Source organism: Alternaria postmessia, assembly GCF_024291825.1.
Source record: "Alternaria postmessia strain BMP 2775 chromosome Unknown scaffold_2, whole genome shotgun sequence".
NCBI lineage: Eukaryota > Fungi > Ascomycota > Dothideomycetes > Pleosporales > Pleosporaceae > Alternaria > Alternaria postmessia.
In genome coordinates this window covers 295,497-322,032 of record NW_026260075.1, presented here as the reverse complement: position 1 = coordinate 322,032, position 26,536 = coordinate 295,497, and the positions used below count along the sequence as shown (strand labels likewise).

The window sequence follows — 26,536 nt, the reverse complement described above, 5'->3', positions numbered from 1 at the left end:
CATCAATTGCTCTACTTGCATTGGGTGGCGTTTTTGGCGATGTCACTTGTGTATACCACCGACCAGAAGCCAAAAGAGCTTCATAGGTTCGATAGTTCCGAGTCATTAGCTCGGTTGTAAAACAACAGCTGCAAAAGCTTAATGAAAAGTGTACCTCAATTTCGTGCTCCATCTACAATCCGTTTCCGCAGTGTTTAGCGTGGGGCAAGCTGTGGTAGTTCTGCTCACTGCTCGGACTTTCGAAGCTTCGCTCCGACATGTGCCCCAGACCTATGACCTAACCAGCGACTTTTATTCCCAGGTCGCACAGCCCTCATACACACTTCCGCACATCGTCCGCAATCATGTCATTAGCACAGGCAACAAAAGGCGACATGGCCTATCAAGTGCGCTCGCTCGTACGTACCCTTCCTACATTATTTCGATATATCCGCTGCAGCGACTCATGATGTGTCGCCTCATGGGATTCCCGCAGTACTTCTGCGCTGTCCCTACGTGTACTGTGCAGATGTACTGCGCGCGCACATGTCGCTTCTCTTGTCGTAGAACATTGACTAATTACTCTCTGCAGTACCGTTCCCTCCTGCGCCAGAGCAGCCAGTTCGCCGCCTACAATTTCCGCGAATACGCCAAACGGAGAACTCGCGATGCGTTCCGGGACAGCAAGAATGTGACAGAAGAGCGAACAATACAAGAGCTGGTACAGAAGGGCTTGAGCGAATTGCAAATGCTGAAGGTAAGATAGATTTCTGCTCGTTCGGTATTGGAGGTGGAGGGTCTGCAGCGCGCGCGGCGGAAAAGGTGGCAAGCAAAACAGATCGCAGCCTATAAACCCATCAGGGGATGCATTTTGTGGGATGCGACAACGACAGATGGGGCGCAGGAGTGTAGCATAGAATGCACTGGGATGGATGCTGACTCGGTTCACAGAGGCAAACGGTGATAAGCCAATTCTACCAGATCGATCGATTAGTCGTCGAAGGAGGGAAAGAGGGCAAGCAAAAGGGTAACAGAAATGGCATCGTCAGAGTGAAGGATCAGGGCTGGGACTGAGTGGTCCGCTCAAAAGTGCGGATACGGATAATGAGACGAAATGATCTTGTAACAATATGGCGTACATTGCATGCGGATGCGGGAACATGCACGGTAGCAGAACAGCTGCGCCTGTCCCGACGACGATGGAAAATCGAGAATGAGTATACTGTACTATATCGTGCCTATCATTCAACTCTATCGAATGGAATGTTCAGATTAAATGTGAAGTTCGCATGACAACAAGTATCGGTGCTTCCTGCGCTTGTACAAAAAACATGAGTTGTTAGGAAAACATCACGACTATTGTTGGTGTGAATGTTTCATTGTCTTGTCTTCTATCGTGTGTATATTGTTTGATTTGCGGAACTTATAAGTGGCTCGTTCGTATGCGTCATTGCAGAACTGGGATCAACCAAACCACAATGCTAGATCAGATAGAAGTATATCGGAGAGTTGAATGAATTGGATTTGATGTTTTAAAATTGACTGAAATCACTTTATTGAAAGGCTATGCAGGAGACTGATGATTGCGCCTCAAGTCTCAAGGCAGCGATCGCAGATGCACTCAAAAGGGTCTAGCGGCGCACGGTTGTGCCTGCCATCTGCAAAGCGACGCGCTTCCCCTTCACGCATCGCGACTTCCCGTTGCATTGCGCCGACTCTCATACCCACTTTCACCGACTGATCCAGTCCTTATCGAGGAAACCACACGTCGCCATGGCTCCGGTACGTCACCTCATCTTTCCGTTCGAGCGTGCATCCTCAAGCTGCGTCTGTTACATCGAGTTGCCGCCATTTGCACGCGCGACGTAACATCGCTATTGCCATCACGTGCATCGCATCCTGAACATCTCATCTTCTTATCATCGACGCGACATCGTTTTGTGGAGGAAACGTCGCAAAGAGATCGCCATGTGGTCTAGAGCCTCGCCTGCTTGACGGGTGGTGATGAGTACCTCATTGGTACCTACATTCCACTCATGCAAAGCAGCGGCCATGACCTATTTTTCTTTAATCTGAGCAAGATAGCATATACGCGCGTATGTTTGTCAGACTGGAAGCTAACATCATGTGACTAGTTCCGGAACAGGGACCGATCCAACAGATCAGGGCGTGGTCAAATAGAACATAATGTGTTAGAAGGACTTCCCATCAGTCAATACCGGGAAGCAGAAATTACTATTGAACCAAATTCGGCCGATAACAAACCTTTGGATAAGGATGCTTGGCCTGAACTACCCATGCCTCGAGACTCTCACATGTTGCCTGAGCATTCTCAACAGTTACTGCGAGCAGCACGATCTGGGAAGTTATATAAGCCACCCGCACCTCCAGAAGACGACAACGAGATGAAGGATGAAGAAGAAGAGACCAAAGAAATTCGTACAGGATTCACTATCAAGAAGTACGTCAAAGTCGCACGACATCTAGAAGTCCCGGAACCAGAATATCTTGCAAAGAGAAGGAAGGGTCTACCGTCACCCTACGTCAATGGTCAGGTCGCACAACCTGCACTGCGAGAAACCAAAGTAAAGAAGCTCGATGCCGATGGCAATGTGGCTGTTTACAAAGTGCTTGTACCAGAAGGTCAGGCTGTAGAAGGCGAAGTTCAACCCACAGACGCCGCGATTGAAGTCGCACCAGCTACTGCGGCACCAGGCACCATCGTCGAAGGAGTTGGTGTGGTGAACGCGGAGGGCGTGGTCGTAGCTAACGACATTCTACAACAAACGCCACCTAGGCGAAGGCCACCACCTCCTAAGAAGAAGGTGAAGCGTGGAGGTCCGGGCAGAGGCAAGAAGAAGGTCGTCTTCGCCGAGGGTGGAGCAGAGCAAGGAACGCCAGCATCACTTGCTGGTGGTGACTTGCTGGGTGTACCAGGCGTCAAACAAGAGGATGGATCAGTAGCACCTTCAGATGGCGGAGATACACCAATGGCAGACGCCGGCGGCGAGGAAGAAGAGGCTTCTGGCGAGGAGGGCTCAGAAGACGAGGACCAAGACATGGAACATACCTCTAACCCAGCGACCCCTCAGGCATCTTCTGTAGCTCCGACCAGCGCTCCAGCGAACGAGATATCTAGCTTCACAGAGGCTACTCCAGCAGAAAGCGCCGAGCTAGCTACCGAAGCACCACCGACTTCCAACGAGCCTTCCGAAGATACCGCAACAATCGAAAGGACCACACTCGAAGCCGTCCCGGCTGACACGACCGACACGATTATGCAAACGCCGAAGCGTGACCCTTCAAGTTCACCTGATCTACCGCTCTCTGCCGTCTCCCATAGTCGCCAGAACTCTATGAACCAGATCTCGACATCTGATACCACCACAGAAGCCTTCATTCCTGGAGATGCTCAGAATGAAGTCCTAGCTCCAACCGTGGAAGAGAGCACGGCACCAGCACCGGTGGTGGCATCTGAGCCTCAGCCCGAACCCGAACCCGAATCTGTTCCTGCACCAGTACCCGAAGCTGAGCTCAAAGCTGAGCCCAAAGCTGAGCCTGAACCTGTGCAACAAACATCAGTCGCTCCTCCCGCGCCACGTTCCGAGTCAGACCCTATGGGAAGTCTTGAGCGACAGCTGGAGAAAGACAACGAGGATATGAGTGGGTCATAGAATGGCCAAGCCAAATCCTTCCGCACTTCAAAAGCTTGTTTCATTTGCTGTACATTGTGTGCAACTGCAGCAGGAAGGCAACCAAAGAACAGAGTCAGGAACTCGTGTGCCCATATGCGAGGAACTGTGGGTGCATATGTTTATGGATTTGAGCATAGCTTTAGTCTTTAGTCAGGCGTTACGCACATCATTGTATTAATATCAACGACCTTATCACTTTTCTGACCTACTTTCCTTGATTCACACGCTGCTCATTTCCTAGTTGCTGGGGGCTCTTTTCCCGCATATTTCCGTAGTGTATTGCTGTTGCCGATGGAGATATGAGCGTTATGGTCAGATACGCTACCCCACATTCTCACGCACGCTCATACGTCATTTTCAACTTTCCCCGTCGGGAACCACATTTATCACACCCTCACTAACTCAGCCTAGGAGACACTAACGCAACAAAGGCAGGTCATTTACCGTGCTATCGGCCTTGTGTTCGAGTGTATATATGAGTGACTGACTTCACAGCAATTGAATCTTACCTTCCCGGAGATCTCGCGATATTGGATAAGTAGACATCATGCCTTCGATAAGCGACATCGTAAAGGCAAACCAGCCTGACCTAGCCTCATATGAGGAGCTTTGTAAGTACTCTTTCAATCCCGTCGATACTAGCATTAACAGCGATCCAGACAAATGGTTCCACACGCACCCCGAGCTCTCTTTTCAAGAAGCCAAGACTGCCGAGGCCATCGTAAAACATCTCGAAACCTTCAAAGCTTTCACGATCCACACTTCTATCGGCGGTCACGGTATTGCTGCCAGCTTCTCCAACGGCCCTGGAAAGACCCTTCTCTTACGTGCTGACATTGACGCGCTGCCTGTTGAAGAGAAGACCGGGCTGAACTATGCGAGTACGGCGCGTATGAAGGACTTAGATGATGTTGAGAAACCCATTATGCATGCCTGTGGCCATGACATGCATATTACAGCGTTGCTTGCAGCGGCAGAAACTCTAGTCAAATGTAAAGACGCATGGAGCGGAGAACTGATTCTGGTGTTTCAACCAGCGGAAGAGAGGGCAGGCGGTGCGCAAAACATGGTAGACGACGGGCTCTACCAGAAGGTCAAGGAGCCAGACGTCGTTGTCGGCGCGCATGTCATGCCAGAAAGAGCCGGTGTCATAGGAACAAAGCATGGTTTGATCGCCAGCTCTGCAGATAGATTTCAACTCCGCATCGAGGGCCGGCAAGCCCACGCATCCACCCCACACCGCGGCATCGATCCTATCCTTCAAGCCGCTTCCACAATTATGCGTCTCCAATCCATTGTAGCGCGAGAAGTAGATCCCCTGGACTTCGCCGTCGTAACAGTCTCTGCCTTCCATGCCGGCGACGCCGAAAATATCATTCCCTCGGAAGCCAACCTAAAGATCGACGTCCGCGCCGCCTTGCCCCAGACCCGCGAACGTGTACTTGCTAGCGTGAAGCGTATCGTCGCTGCCGAGGCCGAAGCATCAAACAATCCAAATGCTCCCACCTTGACACCAACAACGCAGTTCCCTTTGCTCTTCAATGACGCCGACATTACCAATGCACTAGAAGAGTCGTTCTCAGCTCACTTTCAACCTGGCAAACATTCTTACCAGTTTGACATTGCGCGTTTGCAGGGTTCAGAAGACTTTGGTATCTTGGCTACCGCGATCGGTAAGCCGAGTTGCTTTTTCTTGTATGGAGGAACGGATCCAGCGGTTTGGGACAAGGCGGAGAAGGAGGGAAGGCTTAGTGAGGATGTTCCGGGAAACCATAGTCCTTTCTTCGCACCGGTTGTGCAGCCTACGTTGACGGTGGGAATGGAGGGATATGTTGTTGCTGCATTAACCTTCCTGAAGAAAGGGGAGTGAGTGAGTTGTTAAGGATTTCTTTTGTGCGAGAAGGCAAGTGCCAGAGGCGTTCTAGGTGGTAAGGTATGGTGTAAGGGAACGAGATGCTCGAGGTCGGGCGTAGATCACGAACAGCTATGTGTGCCTCAAGCGTAACAGGTTTAGTCTTGGTATCTAAGTGTATCCATCGGTCCTCTTCCTAATCAATCTTATGTTTGGCCCAGTTCTGTCTATTCTATCCACTGACTTCTTTCCCCTGATCGTACAAGACCAGAACTTCACCGGTGTTCGGTGTCTCACTTTCGCCTGCTACCTACGTATGCCGACCAAATGTAGAATGAGATTCTTGAATGGGGTCCGACTATAGGTTCAACGCAAAGTTGTCTTAGTTCTCAGGAAGTAACGGCTGGAAAACTCTTTGGGGAGGTGGGCTTACCATGTCGTCCCATGGTTCGGCTCGTTGTGTTGGCGTTATGGGTGTCGGCCTGGAAGCGGTGGCATATCGCGGCAGTGGGATCTGCTCATCGATAGACATATGCTCTCTCTTATCGACAACGGCAAGTGTGATATTAACCATTGGCATGAGCCAGAGTAAACTTTCATGTGTTAGTATAGCTCTGCATACGTCATAAACTGTACTCACCATTCAGAAGCCCCAATGACAACCCTTGCGACAAACGTTTTGAGGTGCGCTGTAGGATCTAATTCTTCCCAATTCATGACCAGCATAATGACCAAACCAGTATCAGCTAGCCAGAAAAGGCTCATGAACAAGTGTATTGCTAGCGAGATCTTGAAATTGTGCGTTGTTGTAAATGCATATAGATTTACAAGATAGTAGGTGCACATTAGGATCGTGAAGGTGGCCTAATAACAGGATTAGCTAGGCATGCAAAACAAGGTTTCATTACGCACAAGTACTATAGAGTACACCAGAATGTTATCTGCATGAAAGTGGATAATGTAGACATCTAACCCAAGGATGATGATTGCAAGCAGCAGCAGCGCAGTGTGCTCGACTGCAAACTTCGTGTGCTTCGGCAATGAAAGACCTTGATGGTATCTTTGTGCTCTATCCATGATGGTTGTCTGATGAAGGAGGTTGGTCGATTAACGAGGTCTTCAATGTGGAAGCATATAAGTAATGGACGGAGGAATGAGTACAAGAGATAAGAGTGAAGGCGGTAAGTGTAAACTTTCTTATACAGAGAGATAGTAAGGTCACTGAGAGTACTGACGGCTGTCTCAGACATAGGAAATTCGTATGCTTATGTCTGTTTGGCTAATCGATTCTCATTGGTCCTGTCGAAAGACAGTATTGAGACATCCAAGACCTAGAGCGTCCTTGAACCGCATACGTTGTATCCAATACCTGGCCTAAGCATCTCCCGTCCCAACCGATGGTTTCTTGTACGAGAGTGCCTCCTCAAGATGTTCTTCCAAATCATGACCTCAACCTCTAGATCATTTGGCTTTGGCGGATAATAAGTACGCCCCTTATAGGCGGATCATCATCTAGTTGGTCAAAAACCTCGTCGATTCTTGAACGACACGACTCGATAAGAGCTGAACATCGGTCGAGTTCTTTCTGGATGCGTCGACGTTGACGTTGCAGGCTCGCTAGTTTGTTAATAGTATTTCGGACTTGGAAGTAGAGCACAACAAGACCGATATACAGAATGAGAATTGACGAGAGGAAGCAAACGAATACAAGAAATGTGGCCGAGATGTAGAGCGGATGCTCTTTGATCAAGATCAAGCCGCGCAGCATAGACGATCTAAACGTAGCGAGGTTTTCTAGATCTGTTCTTGGTGTGGGAGTTGGGAAAAGTCAAGAAGTGTTGAGATAGACGAACTCTGTAGAAGATGTCGATATGGGTATCAGCGTGTACAGATCCACTATCATGTATGTTCGGCACTCAGCTTGCTGCAAGGTGAGCACGCGGAATTGTCATCAGCAGTTGTTGCGCATGAGTACCTAGGTAGTCACGAAGCAGTTTCTCAAACTCAACAATCTGCTGCTCAAGACGTGTCCCAAATGCAGTAACTGCTTGAGCGTGGGCGCCTTGGTGTTTGACCGAAGATATCCATTTCCAGTTGTCCCATGTGGTATGACAGTAAGGAATGCGATGAATATGCTATCGTTCGCCCATCTCGTAGAAGTGCCCATTTCCAGCCTCCTTGCGTCACGCGCTACTTACTTAGCGCGTGCATTGACCTTTCCCGAGGTCGACCTCCTTTTGCAGACTGGTGTCTTTTAATCTGTTCCTCCCGACAGCAAAAGCACGCGCTGTACACTAGCAACAAAGTTCCCTGATGATTCTAATCCAATACACTCGTGTCATCAAACCCAAAGTCACAAATATGCAAGTCGTGCCGCGCGGTCGAGCCGCCGCCCCACAGCTCCCGGGGTCGCATTTCGTCTCACCCAATAGCAACACAGAACGCGCTCTGGACCGTGACAAGCTCAACCACAAGCAAGCCTCCCGATACAGACGCGTGCCAATGATTTCCTCGCCTTGAACATATACAAGGTGTGACTGAAAGAGCGGGTTATAGCGTGGCTGCTTGGTACTCCGCATTCGGCAGTCCAGATTTCCATTTTATGTGATGAAGCACACCATGGCTTTCGTAGTGAACCACGAGCCGTGAAGGTGAATCGGTGGTTTCCTCGTTATATGTAGTCTCAGATCCGCTTCGCTCTTTCATTGTTGCTCAGTTGGTTGTGTTATCGTCCTCCGAAGTCATTCTTTTCAATTAGTCACTCATTTACGACATGCTTCATTTCTCGTCTCTCGTTATCACTGCGCTGCTAGGCGCCATAGCTAGCAATGCTGCGCCACTCGTTCAGAAGCGAGGTATGTTGGAGTTGCGGAATGTTCTCAACAATGTCAACTGATGAGTCCCAGGAATAGCAGCAGACCTTCTGGGTAGCTTCAAATTGATGGAGCAGTATGCTTCGGCGGCATACTGCTCAAACAACTATGACTCTACCGGTGATCAGATTGAGTGCTCGACTGGGAACTGCCCGCTTGTGCAAGATGCTGATTCTACTACTGTCATTGAGTATAGTAGGTAAGTTCACAACCCAATCTTGCGCTTAGCAGTCCAGGATGAGACTTACATAACCACGAGCTACAAATATGCTAACGACGGCTAGACAAGAGACCTCGACTGATGTAACCGGCTTTGTTGCCGTCGACCACACCAACAAACTTGTAGTGGTTGCCTTCCGCGGTAGTCAAACAATCGATGCCTGGCGCACCAACCTCGACTTTGGCACTACTAAAACGGACATTTGTCCTGGCTGCACTGCGCACAGCGGTTTCTGGCAGTCTTGGACGGATGCGCGCGATACTGTGTTGTCCGCTGTGAAGCAAGCGTCTGCCGCATTTCCTAGCTACAAGATCATCGTAACAGGGCACTCGCTAGGTGGCGCCATCGCTACACTCGCAGCGGCAAGCATGCGCAACGCTGGCTACACTGTGGCGCTGTACAACTTCGGATCACCGAGGATAGGAGGTAGCAAGATCAGCTCTTATATCACGAATCAAGCTGGTGGGAACTATCGGGTCACACATTGGAACGACCCGGTTCCTAAGCTGCCGCTGTTGACGATGGGTTATGTTCATATCAGTCCTGAGTACTACATCAACAAGCCGAATAGGCAAGAGGTGTCGGCTGGCGACATCAACACCTATGATGGTGCTATGAACTTGAGGGGTAACATGGCCTGGCTTATCATGGACATTGAAGCTCATCGATGGTACTTCGAGAGTGTGTACACTTGCGGTACTAAGAAGCTGAAACGCGGGGGTTTGGAGATGAGAGATGTTGAGGGAGACATGGAGGTCGTCACCACATTTTGAATAGTTCAAAGGCTGCTTGCTCCCTCTTTAATGTGTAATAGAGGGTGTGCTACGCTCAATACTCGATTCCTGTCCATCCTCCCCTTCCTACAAAGCCCTCCAGTCTCTCATCACTTTCCACCTCCCGTGCTAGTCTTCCCGTCACGACGCTCCGTTCGTGATCACGACCACGGACGAGGAAAGGCTTGAAGCCTCCTGTCCATGTCCCTCTTTCGTTACCAGATGTCTCTAATCGAAAACCACTGTTCTGCCGATCGAGTTGAAGAAACCAATGTCGCTGATGTATTGATCCAATATCGTTCGAGGAGCCAGGGTATGCGTTGGTGATGCGTGTTTGGTCATCCACATTTGTATCGGTATCTAAGTCCTGATTTTCTGTATCCGCCTGCATAGATGTGTTTGCACCACCTGCCTCGTCATCCGAGGTAGTAGGAATTTGTGCTTCAGCACAAGCTTGAGAAGGCTTCCGACGCTTTCGTTTTATCGTCATTTGTTTGGTCATCTTGCTTGATGTGAGGCGCAATGTGACTGCGTAATCTTTTGGTAGTCGCGTGCCGTGTAGACGTAGGCGAATGTATCCACTTCTAAAAGCTTCTACTAACTTTGAGTTCTCGTAACTCCTTTTGTCTGCATATTTGCGCTTCCTCACTGTTGCCTCGCTGTCTGAGTCATTATCGGTTTCTTCGTTCTCTGTAGTCTGAGGATTTGGCATGCCATCCTTCCTTTTTTTCCTAGGGAGAATACTATAAGTTCCGGTATCCCATATGAGTAAGCTTCCAGTCTTGTTACCCGCACACTCAATCAACTGGTTCCAATAGTTGTGTACCCTAGTCTCTATCGCCAATCTACCCGTGCTCTTCGAATTCGGATCACCAGGCAGTCCTTTTGGTAGAGCGAAGGATATGGAACTCGTCTTGGAGAACTGAAGACGCAAGTCATAATGCACACCTGCGACAGGGTGATTGTGTTGATGAACGACAAAGTGGTGGCCATGGGGCTGGAGGTTGGACTGATAGAGAGTGGCAATATTGCAGATGGAGATTCTTGGAATATCGGGTAGTGTATCCCTAGAGGCTCCTGCTAATTGGCTTCTGAAGAAGGTAAGATGATCGTCAATTCTGACCTTGCCGGCTTCAATTGCTGCCAGCGTAGATACAGTTATCGGTATAGCTGGTGTATCATCTACAGGTGCAGCTGTCTCCGAGTCTGAAATATTACGCGCAGTCTCTGTAACAAGCGTTCTTCTTCGCTTCGAAGGCAGTGGCGGCGATATATCTCGTGTGAGGCTCTGTGGCAAGTCCATTACTACCCTAGTTGATGCATCGTCTATGCTTGCAAGAACATATATGTCTTTTTGATTCTTCTAACCAACGCCACGCCAAGGCTTCGTGATTAGTGATTCTCTTACCAGCATGGGATTTGGGAGTGAATTGCGCGTCGAGTTCAACGAACGTCGCGTCGAAGCAGTGACGTCATCTATGTGCGACTTCAAATTTCGAACACCACAAGCATCTCATGGGTATTGTCAACAGTCGTACGAGGATTTGAAAGAAGCAGAGGTCGGGATGCCAAAAGCGAGAGTTCCGGATCGTGACGAGCAGCATACACGCGTGTGCGAGGTGTGGGGTCCCCGCAGGATCCGATGGCCTGCCATTGGATGTCGGCAGACTTCCTTCCTGCCTGCTCGGCAAACTTGCCCAAATATCGACCACATCGCAACGACGTCCCGCAAACATAGACACGAAGTGGTTAGACGGCACCCATACTCCGCACATAATGAGGATGAACGGAGGATGCAGGGCCCACCGATGGAGGTCTGGTAGCTCTGGAGCGTGGATGGGTGGATGGGTGGATCAGCGGACGGGTTGGCAAAAGAATGAGCATAGTATAAATATCCCTATGTCCTTCTTTTGGTACTGTTCCTTGGTACCGTGTCCTAAGACTCTTCCCACTTTACTTTGCTGTGTATCCGGGTCGCTACAAGCTGCTTTGCCATGTCGTACGATACAGAAGTCCTCATTATAGGCGCGGGCATGAGTGGCCTGGGCCTTGCAGTCCAAATCATTCGAAAGTACGGTCTTCGCAACTTTGAGCTCATCGAGAAAAGTGACGATGTTGGTGGCACCTGGCTGGCAAATACATATCCAGGGTGTGGATGCGACGTAAGTGGTTCTGGGTCCAATCTTGTGTTAGCACCGAGACCTTTGCTGAGCTGAACAGGTTGCCTCGCACTTCTACTCATACAGTTTCGCATTGAACCCGAACTGGTCACGAAAATACTCCATGCGCCCGGAGATCCAAGCCTACTTTCGTTCCGTAGCTGAGAAGTACAGAGTCGTTGAACACGTCCGCTTCCATTCCATTGTCGAGAAAGCAGCCTGGAATGATATTGAAAACGTCTGGGAAGCAACCATCCTAAACTTACAAACCAAAGAGCGAACAACGAGGCGAGCGAAGGTATTAGTCTCAGGTGTCGGCTCACTATCAGTTCCAAAGACGTGCGATCTACCCGGAGTAGACACGTATGAGGGCAAGTTGTTTCATTCTGCCCAGTGGGACCACAGCTTCGACTGGAATGACAAAGATGTCGTTGTACTTGGTACGTCTCAATACGCAGTGCTGGCAAATCATCAAATATCATGCTTACGAAATCTTAGGCAACGGCTGCTCAGCGACTCAATTTGTTCCTATCATGGCTAATGAACCCAATCCTGTGCGTAAACTTGTACAGTTCGGACGACAGGCGCAGTACCTCGCAGAACGTCAGAACCCACATCATTCGGAGACATTCAAAGCCGTGATGCGCTACGTACCATTCGCAATGCGCCTCTACCGCGCAAAGTTCTACTATGACATGGAGCGCGACTGGAGTGGGTTTGATATCGAGACGGGTCGTAGTATACGACAAAATCTGGCGAAAGAGAATGAGACATATGTCAAGAGCATGGCGCCGCCAAAGTACTGGAATGCGCTCATTCCAAAGACCGAGATTGGGTGCAAACGGAAAGTGCTGGACACAGACTATCTGAAGACATTATGGAGGGACAATATCGAGCTCGTTTCCGACGATCCGGTCGAGAGAATTACCGGCAACGGTGTGGTGACAAAGAGTGGTCGCGAAGTGAAGGCTGATGCAATTGTGCTTGCGACCGGATTTGCAACACAGCAGATGCTATGCCCGATGGAGATTGTGGGGCGTGACGGACTTAGCCTGAACAGATATGTGAGTCGAGCCGTTGTAATCGCCAAAAATCCAGATACTGATGCATATTATAGTGGGACAAGACTTCACAAGGTGTTGCGCAAGCGTATTTTGGAACTGTGGTCCCCGAGTTTCCAAACTTCTTCATCCTCATGGGGCCAAACACTGTCACTGGCCATCTGAGCGTCATCTACACCGTCGAATGCCAGATCAACTTCACCCTCCGACTTCTCGAGCCTATCTTCAAATCACTCCCATCATATCGATCGCGGTCATTCATTCCCCAGATGCTGGCGCCACCGCCAGCGACTGTGGAAGTCAAGTACGACGCCGCAATTGCAGATTCGCACTGGACACAACAGGCAGCCAGGAAGCTAGTTTGGGCTTCTGGCTGCGTCAACTGGGCTGTCGATCCCAAGACAGGCCTGAATAACAGTAAGTAGTCAAAGAAGCTTTGACCTGGGTCTGCGTGCTAACCAGATCAGTGATGTACCCCGATTGGCAATTCCTATATTGGTTCAGGAGCATATTTTGGAAGAAGAACGACTTTGTTTATCGAAACGAGAAGACTGGCGAAGAGTTCCGACCGGGCACAGGCAAGAAAATCTTTTGGCTAGCCACTGCAGGAGCACTTGCGACAAGCGCCTTCTTAGGACGAGACTGGATCCAGGACGAACTGCCTCGGAGACTAAGAAACTTCGATGCTAGGTCACTGGTTCAGAGGTTGACTACCTGAACTGTCGTGCATGAATGTGGTAGTGAGTCGCTGCATGACTGGGTGGGATGACAGTGCGACCATCCTCATAACCCACACCTCCAGGCAGCAACGTCGTCCGAAAGAGGCAGCGAAGAGCTAGAATACCCACAGGATGGAACAGGTGGTATTATATCTTACCTTCGAAGCGATTTTCGTGGTTTATATCTCGCTACAAAGTCTTTCGCCGCCAGTAGTGACGTTATACGTGAGTTGTGATCCTTCCAGCAACGGAGTGACCACCACACCTAGATATCTGCGTTCGCAGCTCCAAAGCGCCCGTCTAATTGGTACAATCAAGTCACTTCTATTGTTAAATCTCTGCAAGAACAATAGCAGCAATAGCAGAGAACACTGGTTGTTCACCATCCGGGCATCCCTTTCACCTTCACTTAACCAAGTCGTTTCCAGCCTCCTCAATTCCGAATTTTCAAATCAACAAACCTTCCGCCGATACTTATCCCACACCCATATATTAACGAGAAGCTATCGTCTTCTTTACACTATCCTCACATTTGTACCTATCCCGAGCAAGTCTTGTCTTGATCGTCTCACATCTTCCACCTCACGAGGTACAACACAACAGATCTCTCGAGATGTCTGCAAAGACTCTCCTTCCAACTTTCGCAGTAGCGATCAGTCACATGGCCGTTCAGGCCGCAGCCACAGCCTATCCGGCTGACTATATCGTCGAGCACATCCTCAAGCTCAGTAACTATGTCATCAATCTCGCTGGCAGCAGCATTCTCTTTGGCAAACCCGAACTCGATCTATACAGTCCCAGCCTGAACACTTTGTTTGACCGCCTGCAAAAGAAGCAGCTCGGTCCCAGCCCACTACCTCCTGGATTTCTCACTGCCGAGCGCATTCACGCACGAATCTACTTGCGTTCCGACCAAGAGGCTACCGGCCGCCCACTTGCCGACTACGAGGACCTTTACTACGCGCTCGTCGCACGCATGCAAGAGATGCGTCAATTGCTGAACCTTCGTATCAACAGTGGCTTCAACATTGCAACTCAACTGGTTTGCAAAGGCGGCCCGAGCATCGCTGAGTTCCACAATAGTCTCTCCGAGTATTGGGATGTTCTCAACAATCCGTCATGTGGCAAAGCGCTCGATGATGCGATCCGCGACGCAAGGGTTCAGGCGCTCCGCGATGAACTGGCCTGGCAAGTCGAGAGCGACAACATGTCAGTAGAAGATGCGCTCGAGCATTTGAAGCAACTCAACAGCATAGATGTCTACAGTGGCATCTCAGGACTCAATTTTGTTCAGGACTGGGCGCCGACCATGGTCGGTGCTTACTTGGAGCAGAAGTATCGACACATACTCAACCTGGAGAAGGAAGAGGCAACTATTAAGGCGAGGCAAGAGCGCCGTCAAGCCAAAGTGAAGAGTACACGCGAAGCTCCTCCCGGTGCACCAGCAACGCAGAAGGTTTCTGACCGCCGTCGCGCCCGCGCTGCACGCAAGGCGGCTCACGACGCCAACACCAAAGTCCTCATTGAGGCTGACCACCAGTATCTACCCAAAGAACAAGCAGCGATGCATTACTCTCCCGAGTGTCTAGCGGAGCTCCATCCCGGTCGCCATTACGAAGAGCATAGCGCGGCCATATGCGAACAAAACATTGCGAATACAGACGATATGCTCATGCTCCTTGAGTGGCAGATGAAGACGCAGCGTGTATCAGAGTACAGCGGCTACCTCCGCACTCGTGCTAGCCAGGAGTCGCAGCGTGCGGTTCAAAGTACTCAGGGCTCGGTCACAGACAGCTTTGTTAGTTCTTTCTCCTCTACCCTGCCACTCGGTGGTAGTGGTGGTGTGTTTCATCGCCCCGACATGGATTATAGTCAGTACATGCAGTTCTAATGGTGGACGATAACCTTCAATTGGTGAGACGAAGGGATTAAGACCGGGACGCAATTGAAGATACCAATGACGTATGACCGTTGAATGACTGTATAGGCAGGTAGATCAGGCAGAAACTGTATACCCTAGTGCCCTATTTAGATAGCTCTTTGCACACATGATCAGTAAGTGGACTTATTGATCTTCGACAACAACGTCGTTGCGATCCGTTGCTTGATCAAGTGCAGAATATAGATACTTTGCTTCAAAAGAATTGCTTTACTTTTCATGTGCTACTGCATGTAATCCGGATCCACTTCCAAAATCATGTTTGCGCCGTGACCACCTGGTCTCGGTGCTACAAAATTGGGTACATGCCACAAATTCCTGTTACACCGCTCGAACTCGCCAGGCTCTTGTTCCTGGCAATCGTAAAGATTCAGAGACTACTTCAATGTCAGCGTGCATACACACACGGCTCGCCAGGCCCTCACATGAAGGTGGAGAGTTTGAGCAGGGACGTACCTGTAATCCATTTAGTTTGCCCATCGCCATTCTCGACACCTCTCCTAATTGCCCCCCGCAATCCGCCACATTCAAAACCTTCAGCTTTCCCGTCCCTTCCCACTCCATCAACCACGTCCAAAGACCTTTACCAAAATATCGGCACCGGTCTAACCCCAGTTCCTCACAATCTCGACTTTCCTTCAGCAGAATCGCCAATTGGTCAACCTTCAGATCGCAATTTTCCAACTTCAACGCCATTAATCTACGGCTCCAAACCGGCGTACTTTTGGTGAGCAACTCCCAAGCTTTTTCTTGCTCCTCGCGCTTGACAGCAACACAAGACCGGCGTCCACCGATGATCCTCTCTATCCTCAGCGAAAAGCGGCGTAGAGCACGTAAATTCTCAATTGCGCTCACCATGGGTAAGGTGAGTGCCCATACACTTATCTCAAGATGCTGGAGCATGGTGCCATGGCGATTGAGGATGCTGGTCACGAGGGCGCTTTGGAAGTTGAACAAGGTCCAGTATTCGTAGGTTTGTGCTTTGGGGATCTGCAGCCATATGGAGTAGGGACTCTTGGTGCTATTACCGGTAGTGGAAGTTGGTTCGCTGGTTTGATCGATGTTTAGCAACTTGGGACGGGACAGGGTAGGAGGAGCGATGCCGAGGGATAGTGTGTGTAGGTTTGCGTTGGCGAGTGTCCGGGCATGGTGAGAGGTTTCTGAGAAGCGAAGAAGAGATGATGTAGGTAAAGGTGCGAGGATCTGGCTGATAATTTCCGTAGGGAGGTCAAGGAGGTGGCTGGGCATTGTTGAGAGCTTCCGATATGGAATCGTGGAAGCAAGTGAGGATGTCGAGTGTTAGGATGATGAGCCTGCTTTTATCTATGTATTTCGAGGCTTGGTGAAGTTTATACAGAGGTAGATATCTCGGTACCTATTCACCTACCAACGAAACTCTCGAAATATATACCGTGTAACGCACATTACATACGCCGCATCTTGCAGCCCCCTTCCTTCCCATTGCTACAGCGCTTATTCATTTCTCCCGAATGGCCATCATCTCTGAATCAAAGCAGACCTTCGTTGTCAAGCCGCGTCGTTGTGGCGTTGTGCATGAACCATGGGGCTAGCGACTGTGCCACATGGATGCTGTGTAAGGCCCCGCCCCGAACTGCCTAAACTGGCGTCGATAAGTAAGGGTTGCCCTTTGCCAACGACGTTATCCTCTTACATACAGCTTGAACTACAGTAAAGGATTGTGGCTGCATGGGATGAAGCCGCAAATGTTGTGTGAGGAATGGGTCGTGGCGCACGCATTGAGGTCATTATCGCATACAGGTGTGATAAGACGGAGCTCCGAGCGGCGCAGTCATATCACTGCAGCAGGATGATATGATCTTGCTGTATTGGTTGCATGGCATTCCAAAAGCCAGAGTCGTCGCTGCACCGCGTTGGTCAGTCGCTCGCCGAATTTCACGGGTAGATATTTGGGTGTAGGATTCGGGGCCGCGGAGCTTCGGGTGATACGATCAGCTCTTCTGTATTGGTCAATAGTTGCATGTATGCATGCACGAGCTGCGACATCATGTGAGTTTCGGGTATGTCCGTTATGAGACCGTGGACTTGGTTTCCAACAATGAACAGTAAGCATTGGTGTTGTGTGTCTTTTTCATTGTATGGCGAGCAGCATACCCTATGCAGCTAGAACACTTCCGTTCATATTCTTCCTTGTGTCACATCCACAAGAAGCTAGGATCCTACAGTGTCCTTGAAGGATGTAGCTTCATGAGCCACTCCTCGGGCAGCGAAATGCAGGGTCTCAGCCCTCGCCGCCAGCACCACGCTCGAACACCCGCACGCTACCATCGCTCTTGACCTGATATAAGAACTCCTTCCCCCTCCCGCCATCATCACCTTCCTTGTCTTCTTCGATACCGAAACCGACGTCAAACCATTGCTTTCTCTGCTCAGTAATGCGTATCACACCGCTAACGTCCCTCGCAACACCAGTGTCCAATATCCTTACCCCGAGTATCCTCCTGCTCATGTGTGCGCACTTGACAAGCAGGTTGTGATGCGCCACTTCGAGTGGCTGGGGAGGTGTGGAGAGGCTGAGGAGCGGGTTGTCGGCCTGTATATGCGTGAGGACATGCGATACATTGGGTAGCGTATGAAGCTGTAGCATAAGGGAGGTGAAGTCAGAGGGCGTGATTGCCGGGTTCAGCGCGAGGAGTAGATCGGGGTTGTCGAAGATGAGGAGCGTCTTCCGTTGAGTGGCTGACGTAGCCAGCAAGGCCACGGCGCGAGAGATGGTCATCTTGATGTCGGCAATCTCGAGGCTCTTAAGCGTATACCGGCCTGGTGTGCTCTGACTGGCACTCGCTGGCGCACTCGGGGTGTTGGTGGCTGGAGCTGATGGAGGCGGCCCTCTCGCAGGCACTATCCGTCCAGGCGGCCCTCGCGCAGGCAGAATCTGTGGCCTTCTCTGCGCTGGTATCGCATTCGAAACAGTAGTTCTTGATGATGTCTGCACACTGGTCTGCGAGTCTCTGCTGGGCGTGCTGTCGTTGGTCTCATTTCCACCAGCAATCAGTCCGTCAACAAAGGCGAACCGTCCCTCCTTGGCCAGCTTCTCAACATCCAAGGCTGCGCCTTTTCTAGCCTCTTGCCTCCAGAAATCATGTTCTCTCATCCATGACACGAGGACGACGTTGTGTCCCTCACCCCCACCATCTTGCGGTGCTGTGGTGCTCAGCGCATTGCAGAGGAACCGGATGAGCAGCCAATTCGCACTGGCGCCAAGGGTACTCGTGAGCAAGAGGATCGAATCGTCGCGGGGTAGCTGGACGTAGGGTTGTAGGAGCGGTGGTATGCGCGTAGAGGGTGGCATCGTGACGCAGGCACCAAGAGGAAATAACGAGTTGCGCATCGTGTGCTGCTTATCGATACCACGCGTCATCATCCTCATAACTGTTGTTTTCCCCGACAACATTATGGCCAACACCAAAGAGTTTGTTGTTCATGATTTTCTATTTTCTACTTTTTTTGGTGCTTTTATCATTTTACCTACTTTGATGGCGGACAATCAAATCGCGCATAGCCTTGATCCATCCAACTTCATACGAGCCTTGAAGACTGGCCATAAACGCCAGCCAAACATCTCTGCATCATGTGGCAGACATGCTGTAACTCTCATGTTACTTTTAATACCGCATCTCCTCCATTCGGCTCACCCACCTCCATCCTTGCTAAGTCCAAAGTCCAAATCCAACAAGTCCCCATAACGCGCGATTCCTGCTTCGGTTTCGACAACTCCCATTTCAGTCTCTGCAGCTATGCTCGCTCCGACGTGCTTCTTATGTCGGGTTGGAATAACTTGAGTAATCAAAGAGTCGGGCTGACGTACGGTTCCGCCATTCGCGATCTTGCCTAGCTCACTAGGAAACAGCCAGGGGAAAGATATAAGGGGCATATGCTCCTGCTCCATAGGCCGCACTCGAACTTGTTGACCGCCCACAGTCTTCGTCTTCGTTCGGCACTCGACCAGTGCTGCCTCCATCTCTTTAGCGGTAACCGTATACATTGCAGCAACGAATTTCTCTAAAACATTCCCGTCGGCTATACCTCCGATAGCTAGTCCTGCAGCAACTCGGCACTGCTCTCGGTATTGTGACTTGAAGGCTCCGATCGTCTTACCAAATTCTTCTGCAAATTTGTAGTCCCTGCTTTCGTGATTGTGTAAGAGGACAAAGACTGACCAGGCTTCAAACTCGGTCTGGATACCATGTTTGGCCATCAAACGGCGCATGTACTCGTCGTATGATGCCTTGAGTTCCGTTGCTCTACTGAGCATGTCGTCGTCGAGTTCGAATGCGTTTATGATGCGCTCGTCAAACGGGTTCTCCCACTGCGGCTTGAAGTCTACCAACTGAACCTGATCATACAGCATCCCCAGGATCTTCTTTGAACGATAGGTCCGATTTTCTGGAACATGCTTCTTCTCCATGAAATGTGGCCACTTCCAAGGCCTTAACTCACGCGTCATCTCCGCCGGCAAGCCGCTCTTCGGGAAATCGACAGCCTTGGAGTGCAGCTCGGCCAGGGCTAGGCATTTCTCGTCGTTTACGCCGTCGGATTGGAAGTCGGCTTGTGCTAGATGCGCGTGCGCTATCTGTCCAAGGGAGTCATTCTTCATGTAAGTGACGAAGAAGTCTCCGATATGCGAAGCGGTGATTGGGTCTTCGGTTTCAGTAGGCTTTTCAGCCGTGAAATCCATAGGTGGTGCGTTGACGATTTCGGGTATCAGGTCGGCGTCCCACAGTACCACGTAGTCATCTCCGTCAAGGTCACCACCCGAACACATGTTGGCGAGATCTCGATCCCCAGTCTGAGGCAGCACGACAACATTCTTTAGGTGATGGAGCATCGGCACATTTACTGCGCGGACCACCCGAAGGTCTCCTGGATGCAGTGACGGGTTTCGCGCCAGGATACACACACCCTCAACAATCTTGTAGTGGCCCTTCTTGCTAGTGTCGTCAACTTGTAAGAATATCTCTGGGAGTGTTGCCATCTTCTCATTCCTCGTAGCATCAAGTCTAGATTGGGGATCGTTCATGTGACCTCGAAGCGTTACTGTCTCGTCGATACATCCAAGCACAAATGCACCATCTTCAATAGCGATACGAGCCTTTTCCTTAAGATTTTTAATGGTGCAAGCCCTCCAGAGTTTGAGAAGAGACATGATGAAGGGATCTTGGGCTTTCATGAACCCATCCAGTACCATGCCCGCCATCGTTAGGGTAGTCTGATTCATGTCGATGTGCTTTTGAAGCTTCTGTAAAGCCAGCGTTTGATCTACCATAGCGTTCTCATAATCGTTGATCATTTCTTGCTGTTTCCTGATGAAAACGTAATCGAGTACGCCGAGATATGATAGAACCATAATGATTTGACGATTGAAGAATGGGGTGGCAAGGGATGACGACCGGATGATCTCGAGACCATGGTGGGGTGCGACAAACTTTTGTTGGCTCGGTCTGATGTGGACCTCACGGCCAGTGATTTTGGGATCGAGCGCAAGCACTCCTTTGCAACCACCAAGGCGAAACTGGAACAGAGACGGCGGAGCATCGAATGGCAGTCCGAGCTCTTGGGCAGCCATTTTAGCTAAGAAAAGCGATATCTTACCGACTCCGTCTGTGAAGGTATAGCCGTTGCGCGTGATATCAGGAATAGCTATGGCCTTGACGTTGTCTGGCATCGCGCGGGTGGTCGAGAAGCATTGACCCAGACGAGCACCGAATTTTGCCACAGTCTTGATGTGACTGAAGTCTCCTAGTGCGACACGGATGTCATCGGCAGAATTAGATGAAGTAGGTGCGTAGAAGTATGCGCCGTGTTCGCGAAACTGTGAATTGCCAAATGCTAGAAATTCGTAGTATCTTCCTGCGACAACGATGCCATGTTTCATGGCACGGAGTACTCTATCGAATGTAGCTTCAGCTCTTCCGTTTGGCATGTTGCGGAGTTGACCTTCGGTTTTTTCATCGGAGAATTTTACTCGGATGAACCTATCACTGTCCGCAGCATGCTTACGAATGATGCGATTAGAGGTCTCTATGATAGGTGATGCGACATGCATCATGGTTGGAGTAATCGTGACCGATCGCTGGAGGACGCAGTAATTAGGAACTTTCTTCTCGAGGTGTTTGACCCGGATGTTGAATATCTCCATCGGATCGTAATACGTGTGTTGTTTGTCGACTATTTTCTCAAGTATATAGACAGCACGACGAGGCTCCAACGCCGCGAGCTTCTCCAGGAAGTCGCTCGTCATGTTATGTTCTTTCAAGTAGCCGTTCGACAGGCAAGCCTCGAGCTGATACCGAACTGGGAAGTTTAGATGAATCTGACCAGCGAAGAGGTCATCGAATACTGATCCCTTCGAAGTGGGCGTCGATCCAAGATGCGGGTGAGTGCCGGATATCTCTTCCTGTAGCAGAGACCATAGAGGCGATGCAGCCTTTTCTTTGACTGTGTACTCCTCAAGGTTCTCAATCATAACGCCATGATCGGCAAGAGCATTGCTGAATTGCTTGAATTTGAGCCCATTTATGACTGCTGCGTCGAAGCTCATGCGATAAGTGGTCCATCGGCCTGCAGTAGTCAGTCAGGTGTTCATCGAGAATGCTAGCAAGGCTTACCAATATCAATAATAGCTGTGTCCTTATGGTTCATCAATGGTGAATCCTGTAACGTCTTCTTAATCGTGTTGTTGACTACATCAGTCGCTCGGAACCAGGTGCCCCAATCGTCCCAGAACTTCTCTTTAGAGAAGCTGGTGTGCTTTGTCCCATCCCCAAGGCATTCGCCCTCCTTCATCTGCATGTAGAACTGTGGTGGAGAGTCGAACGGAATGACCAAAGCCGGTCGACCCGTGATCTTGTCGGTGGTCTGGTAGATACGCGAGAGTAGAGGGATGGGCAAACGAAATCGAAACTTGCGCAGATCATCATCAATATTGATAGGAAACTGAACATCGAGCTCTTTGCGAGTTAGGTTCAGCATCACGGAAGGTTTGAAGTCCTCTGTGGTGTTTGTTGTGGCGGCGGCTGCTTCATCTGACGAACTTAAGGTATGCATAGCGATCATGCTCTTTTCTGCGACCCTGACGCCGAAATCGATCCCCTGCAATGGCAAGATGTTGAACTCATAGTATGTTTTTGTGGGGTTAGCAGGGCTAGGAACGGTCTTGACACGGGGAGAGAGTGTCTCGGATCCTATGAGAGCGGCACCGAGACGTAGGTTCCGATGTGGGATAACACCGGGAGGGGGAGGTCTATCAAAGAATTGTTAGAATCTACGTGATGCTATAGAACGTACACTTACCGGAAGATCACATAAGCGGTATTGTCTCGAGTGCCAGGGACCATATCGATGCTGAAGACGGTGCCAAACGATGCCATCGTGCGATAAACGTCCTTTGTCCAATAGTTCTTGGGTATGCCCGAAAGTTTGATCTTGCCTTCCTGGTTGTGGGCCCAATTCTGAGCTCCATCTCTCAGCATTGGTCGCTGTAAGTTGCGCTGATCGACCGAGTTGTAGCGTGGGCGGTTATCTCCGTACTGATGAGATGCTCGAGTAATCTGTCTCGATGGGCTGGTAATTAGTGACCTCATGATAGGAGGGGTTGATCCAGTACGGGTTCCCGCAATGTATGTCTCATTGATGCTGTGGCCGTTCAAGTCGAACGAAGAGATCTGTTTGACAGGCGTAACAGGTGATTTCACACTGGCTGATGGATTGGCCAACTGCTCGGGAGTTGCTACACGATTCTGAGGAACCTGAGTGGAATTTGAACCTGTATTGGCCTTGATCGTCGGTCGATTCGGGTTGTGCTGGCTGTTGGAACTACCAGAGCTGTCGGAGTATGTACGATCGCCACCTCTACCACCAAGATATCCGCTGGGGCCGCTGCGTTGATTGCCACGGTACATGTTGCGGGCGACGAAAGACCTCTCACTGTTAGAGCTTGTCTGCGACTGCTGTTCAATATTCCCAATCGGTTGTCGGTCTAGAGTGTAGGGTTGTGTTGATGTGGGAGTGTTGTTGTTGAAGGTAGGAGTCGAGTCAGTGGGACCTTGATTAAGAAGATGACGATCCATGTTTGCTTTTCAATGCACTTGCCGTCGCTCTGATCCCCAGGGAATGGCGGTAGGAGCAGTCGGTAGCGGTGACGAGCTGCCAAATCGAGAGTGACCGCTACTTCAGGAAGGCGCAATGTAGCGGTGCTGAAGCGGCTGACTAGAGGAACTATGGAGGCGTATACTAACGACACCCAGCTCTGGGAGAATAGAATGGGACAATGGAAGTCGTTGTTTGCTCGAGGTGGATGGGCAATTAGACGAGCGTTTGCTCATAGCCGTTCTGCATCCGGTAAGAGCGAGTCGCGACAGGTGTGCGCGATATTTGCCTGGTGACGATAGACTGGAAGTCTTGGGATTTGGGGGCTAGAAGATGGCTTGTAGCTGAAAGGATTGCCAAGATAGCAGCAGCGGACAAGGCAATGTGACAGGGCAGCTGGGGTAGATGGAAAGCCTCAGAAGAGCAATCGGATGAGGAAGGCGCGGGGTCAAATCCAGAGCTACTACTCAACAATATGTCTGAGTCGAGATGAGGAAGTTACGAACGGGGAGCGACCTGAGAAGTTGAAAGATAATGGCTGATGTAATGATGAGTTACGGGAAGGCGCAGAGGAAGGAAGCAGGTAGCCGTAGGGTATAAGAATCAGGACAAGATCAAGAAAAGAAATTGAGAGGAGATAAGGCTAGTGTTGAGGTAAAGCTATCGGAGGGTAAAGGTGGAATTAACACTTTAAATAAGGATAGACCGTTGGGTATCTCAGAACTGTCAAATGTCTCACGCACCTTGTATCAAAGTGTCCCTATCCAATGTTTGCAGATTTAGTGGTTGACCATGTCATATTATGCTATAACTCCTTGCTCACAGTTCAGTCATGGTCTCATCGTCTTCCACTGGCATACGACCAGTCCCAGACATAAAGCCTGGAGTAAGTGGCGTGCCTGTCGCAAACTCATCTTCGATGTCGAAATCTGTCTGCTCAAAAGCCTGAAGGCTGCCTGTGGACTTTCTGACTGAGCCAAGTTCGCTAGCTGTGCCATCTCTCTCACTATCTGGTAATTTGAACTCAGCAGTTGTATGGCGGCGATTCGGCGATACTGGCCTCAGAGCACGTTTGCTTGATGACAAGTTACGTGAGTGTAAGACTGGCTTGGGTATCGAATCCGGTTTTTGGGTGTACGGCGTTTGCATCGTTGGCACTTTGAATGTTGGCCTTGGTCTGGCACGCTTGGGTGTTGGCCCGCCGCCTAGTGAAGAATTGGAGTCGGCAGACGAGGCGAAAGACGCATTTGTGACATGCTCATTGGCCTGGTCAGGTAGTTCTTGGGTATCCACCTGGGCCTTTGGCATGCCTTCTTGAGTGTTGATAGCTGACTTCCGCCGTCTGTGAGTTCGCGGCTCGCGTACAGTTTGGGGCTGAGCGATCTCTTTGAAGGTTCGAGAAGCAGGCCGAGTCGGCCGCAGATGCATAGCCATCATTTTCTGAGCGGTTCTGAATTCTTCGAGTTCCTCTTCCTGCTCTCTGCAGAACTCCTCGAGTTCTTGGATTCTTGCCTCTAATGGTGGTATCGAGGCTTGAAGGAATTGAACGTCGCTACGGGTCTTTTCATGATCATGTCTCTCTTGGCGAGCGCTATTCTGAGCATTGTGCAGCTGAGCCTCTAGCTCTTTGCGTTCGTCTTCAGCTCTTCTAGCAGTGACATTTAGATCGCTGGCATGCTTTGCTACAAGCTCTTTCATCATTTCTGCCGATGATTCTTCAAGCTCTTGATAGCTTGTCCGCAAGACATGTAACTGTCGAAGAGCGTCCTCAAGCTCCGCTTCTTTTCCTTCCAACTGATGCTGGTGTTCCATTACTTGTGCTTCAAGCCGTGCAATGTCATCCGATTGTCGAGAAGCCTTTCCTCGTTCCTTTTGAAGCAAATCTTCTGCTTCGTAGCTACGATTCTGATGCTGCTCGCACTGAGTTGTTAAGTCTTCAAAGTCTTTCTTCTGCTGCGACTGAGACTCTCTCAGCTGGTCTATAGTGACGCTCAGCTCGTGAACCTTCTCATCACGAGCGTCGATGGCCTGTTTATACTGGTGTGTCATTGAGCGAAGCTCCGACTCTACTGCGCTCGATCTTTCATGGGCGGCATTCAGAGCCTCGGTTGCGTCTCGCTTTGACGCCTCAAGAGAGGTCTCTGCGTCTTGGAGTCTGGAATACATTTGATCCTTCTCTTTGGTTAATTCGGAATTTTGCTGCTCTAGTTGCTGTTGGTCGTCTTTCAAATCTTGCAAGTCCTTGTCCAGGCCGTCTATGTGATCGATGTAGTCCTGTCTTTCTTGGCGTAACGACTCAATTTGTTCTTCAAGATGAGCAGTTTTTTCTTGAAGCTTCACAGACCTCTCTTTCTCTAGCCGTAGCGGCTCTTCGACTGTGTTGCAACGCGTTTCGAGATCACTGCAAATCTGTGCCATAGAGCGCATGACGGCATCTCGCTGGTATTTGCTTTGACTTTCTAGCTCCGAATCGAGACGTCTTCTCCAATCTTCTATATGCTGGCCTGTGTGTTGTGTGCTTGCTTCTTCAAAGAGAGAGATTGAAGGCTGATTCAAGCTTTCCATTGAGTGCAAACAAGCATTCAATACTGGAGGAAGGTCTCGCTGTTTCTTGATAAGAGCAGTAACGACGGCTTGCGGTATCGTCGACTCTCCCGGTTGCGCCGCAAGAGCGATGGTGAGTAGAGAAGCGATTGTGGCAGTGATTAATCGCCTACGCACCAATGTCGCATGTGCGTAGCAGCCGGTACCTTCTTTTTTTACAATAGGATGGGCTAGGTTCGTAAGTTTCTCTTGCAGAGTCTTTGATGACAGTGCACGCAGCACAGTAGTTCGTAGGATGCCAGACGTCATCGTAGCAGTGGCCAGCTCATCGATAGTGCCAATAAGATTAGATGCCTCACGGGAGCCTGGCTGCGAAGCACACGCTGTTAAGATACCTGATACGAGTGCCAAGATGGTTCCCTCCTGGATATGCATTGCAAAGGCTGGCAGAGAAACCGCAAGAAGCTCGGCAAAGTTTTCAGGCTCTGCTATACAAGGAGCTTCTAACAAACACGCTTCATAGCGTGAGACAATGTCTTGCGGTAAGTTCAGATGGGAACTCGAAAGTATGCCGAGGAATGACAGAGCCTCCAAC

At 50.1% G+C, this 26,536-nt stretch overlaps 11 protein-coding genes across 11 annotated transcripts; 6 read left to right on the top strand and 5 right to left on the bottom strand.

The window, feature by feature from the left end:
• Positions 1–344: 344 nt before the first annotated feature.
• On the top strand, positions 345–1,053 carry J4E82_000533 (uncharacterized protein; the record flags this gene model as incomplete). The annotated part of the gene is made up of 3 exons (XM_051726854.1): positions 345–398; positions 572–736; positions 931–1,053. The coding sequence occupies 3 exons, from the start codon at positions 345–347 to the stop codon at positions 1,051–1,053; spliced, it is 342 nt and encodes a 113-aa protein (XP_051593279.1).
• A 699-nt stretch (positions 1,054–1,752) lies between these two features.
• J4E82_000532 (uncharacterized protein) lies at positions 1,753–3,653 on the top strand (the record flags this gene model as incomplete). Its single annotated transcript, XM_051726853.1, has 3 exons — positions 1,753–1,761; positions 1,959–2,075; positions 2,115–3,653. The coding sequence occupies 3 exons, from the start codon at positions 1,753–1,755 to the stop codon at positions 3,651–3,653; spliced, it is 1,665 nt and encodes a 554-aa protein (XP_051593278.1).
• A 568-nt stretch (positions 3,654–4,221) lies between these two features.
• J4E82_000531 (uncharacterized protein) lies at positions 4,222–5,544 on the top strand (the record flags this gene model as incomplete). Its single annotated transcript, XM_051726852.1, has 2 exons — positions 4,222–4,285; positions 4,334–5,544. 2 exons carry the CDS (start codon positions 4,222–4,224, stop codon positions 5,542–5,544), a joined length of 1,275 nt encoding a protein of 424 aa, XP_051593277.1.
• A 2,755-nt stretch (positions 5,545–8,299) lies between these two features.
• On the top strand, positions 8,300–9,392 carry J4E82_000530 (uncharacterized protein; the record flags this gene model as incomplete). The annotated part of the gene is made up of 3 exons (XM_051726851.1): positions 8,300–8,381; positions 8,433–8,598; positions 8,684–9,392. The coding sequence occupies 3 exons, from the start codon at positions 8,300–8,302 to the stop codon at positions 9,390–9,392; spliced, it is 957 nt and encodes a 318-aa protein (XP_051593276.1).
• A 55-nt stretch (positions 9,393–9,447) lies between these two features.
• Positions 9,448–10,695, bottom strand: J4E82_000529 (uncharacterized protein; the record flags this gene model as incomplete). Its single annotated transcript, XM_051726850.1, has 1 exon — positions 9,448–10,695. The coding sequence occupies one exon, from the start codon at positions 10,693–10,695 to the stop codon at positions 9,448–9,450; it is 1,248 nt and encodes a 415-aa protein (XP_051593275.1).
• Positions 10,696–11,386: 691 nt separating this feature from the next.
• J4E82_000528 (uncharacterized protein) lies at positions 11,387–13,330 on the top strand (the record flags this gene model as incomplete). Its single annotated transcript, XM_051726849.1, has 5 exons — positions 11,387–11,554; positions 11,613–11,991; positions 12,050–12,615; positions 12,669–13,029; positions 13,080–13,330. 5 exons carry the CDS (start codon positions 11,387–11,389, stop codon positions 13,328–13,330), a joined length of 1,725 nt encoding a protein of 574 aa, XP_051593274.1.
• A 614-nt stretch (positions 13,331–13,944) lies between these two features.
• On the top strand, positions 13,945–15,222 carry J4E82_000527 (uncharacterized protein; the record flags this gene model as incomplete). Its single annotated transcript, XM_051726848.1, has 1 exon — positions 13,945–15,222. One exon carries the CDS (start codon positions 13,945–13,947, stop codon positions 15,220–15,222), a length of 1,278 nt encoding a protein of 425 aa, XP_051593273.1.
• A 272-nt stretch (positions 15,223–15,494) lies between these two features.
• Positions 15,495–16,518, bottom strand: J4E82_000526 (uncharacterized protein; the record flags this gene model as incomplete). The annotated part of the gene is made up of 2 exons (XM_051726847.1): positions 15,495–15,647; positions 15,727–16,518. The coding sequence occupies 2 exons, from the start codon at positions 16,516–16,518 to the stop codon at positions 15,495–15,497; spliced, it is 945 nt and encodes a 314-aa protein (XP_051593272.1).
• Positions 16,519–17,530: 1,012 nt separating this feature from the next.
• Positions 17,531–18,640, bottom strand: J4E82_000525 (uncharacterized protein; the record flags this gene model as incomplete). Its single annotated transcript, XM_051726846.1, has 1 exon — positions 17,531–18,640. One exon carries the CDS (start codon positions 18,638–18,640, stop codon positions 17,531–17,533), a length of 1,110 nt encoding a protein of 369 aa, XP_051593271.1.
• A 300-nt stretch (positions 18,641–18,940) lies between these two features.
• On the bottom strand, positions 18,941–23,210 carry J4E82_000524 (uncharacterized protein; the record flags this gene model as incomplete). Its single annotated transcript, XM_051726845.1, has 3 exons — positions 18,941–21,870; positions 21,918–22,552; positions 22,603–23,210. 3 exons carry the CDS (start codon positions 23,208–23,210, stop codon positions 18,941–18,943), a joined length of 4,173 nt encoding a protein of 1,390 aa, XP_051593270.1.
• A 1,006-nt stretch (positions 23,211–24,216) lies between these two features.
• On the bottom strand, positions 24,217–26,462 carry J4E82_000523 (uncharacterized protein; the record flags this gene model as incomplete). Its single annotated transcript, XM_051726844.1, has 2 exons — positions 24,217–26,426; positions 26,456–26,462. The coding sequence occupies 2 exons, from the start codon at positions 26,460–26,462 to the stop codon at positions 24,217–24,219; spliced, it is 2,217 nt and encodes a 738-aa protein (XP_051593269.1).
• Between the last annotated feature and the right edge of the window lie 74 nt (positions 26,463–26,536).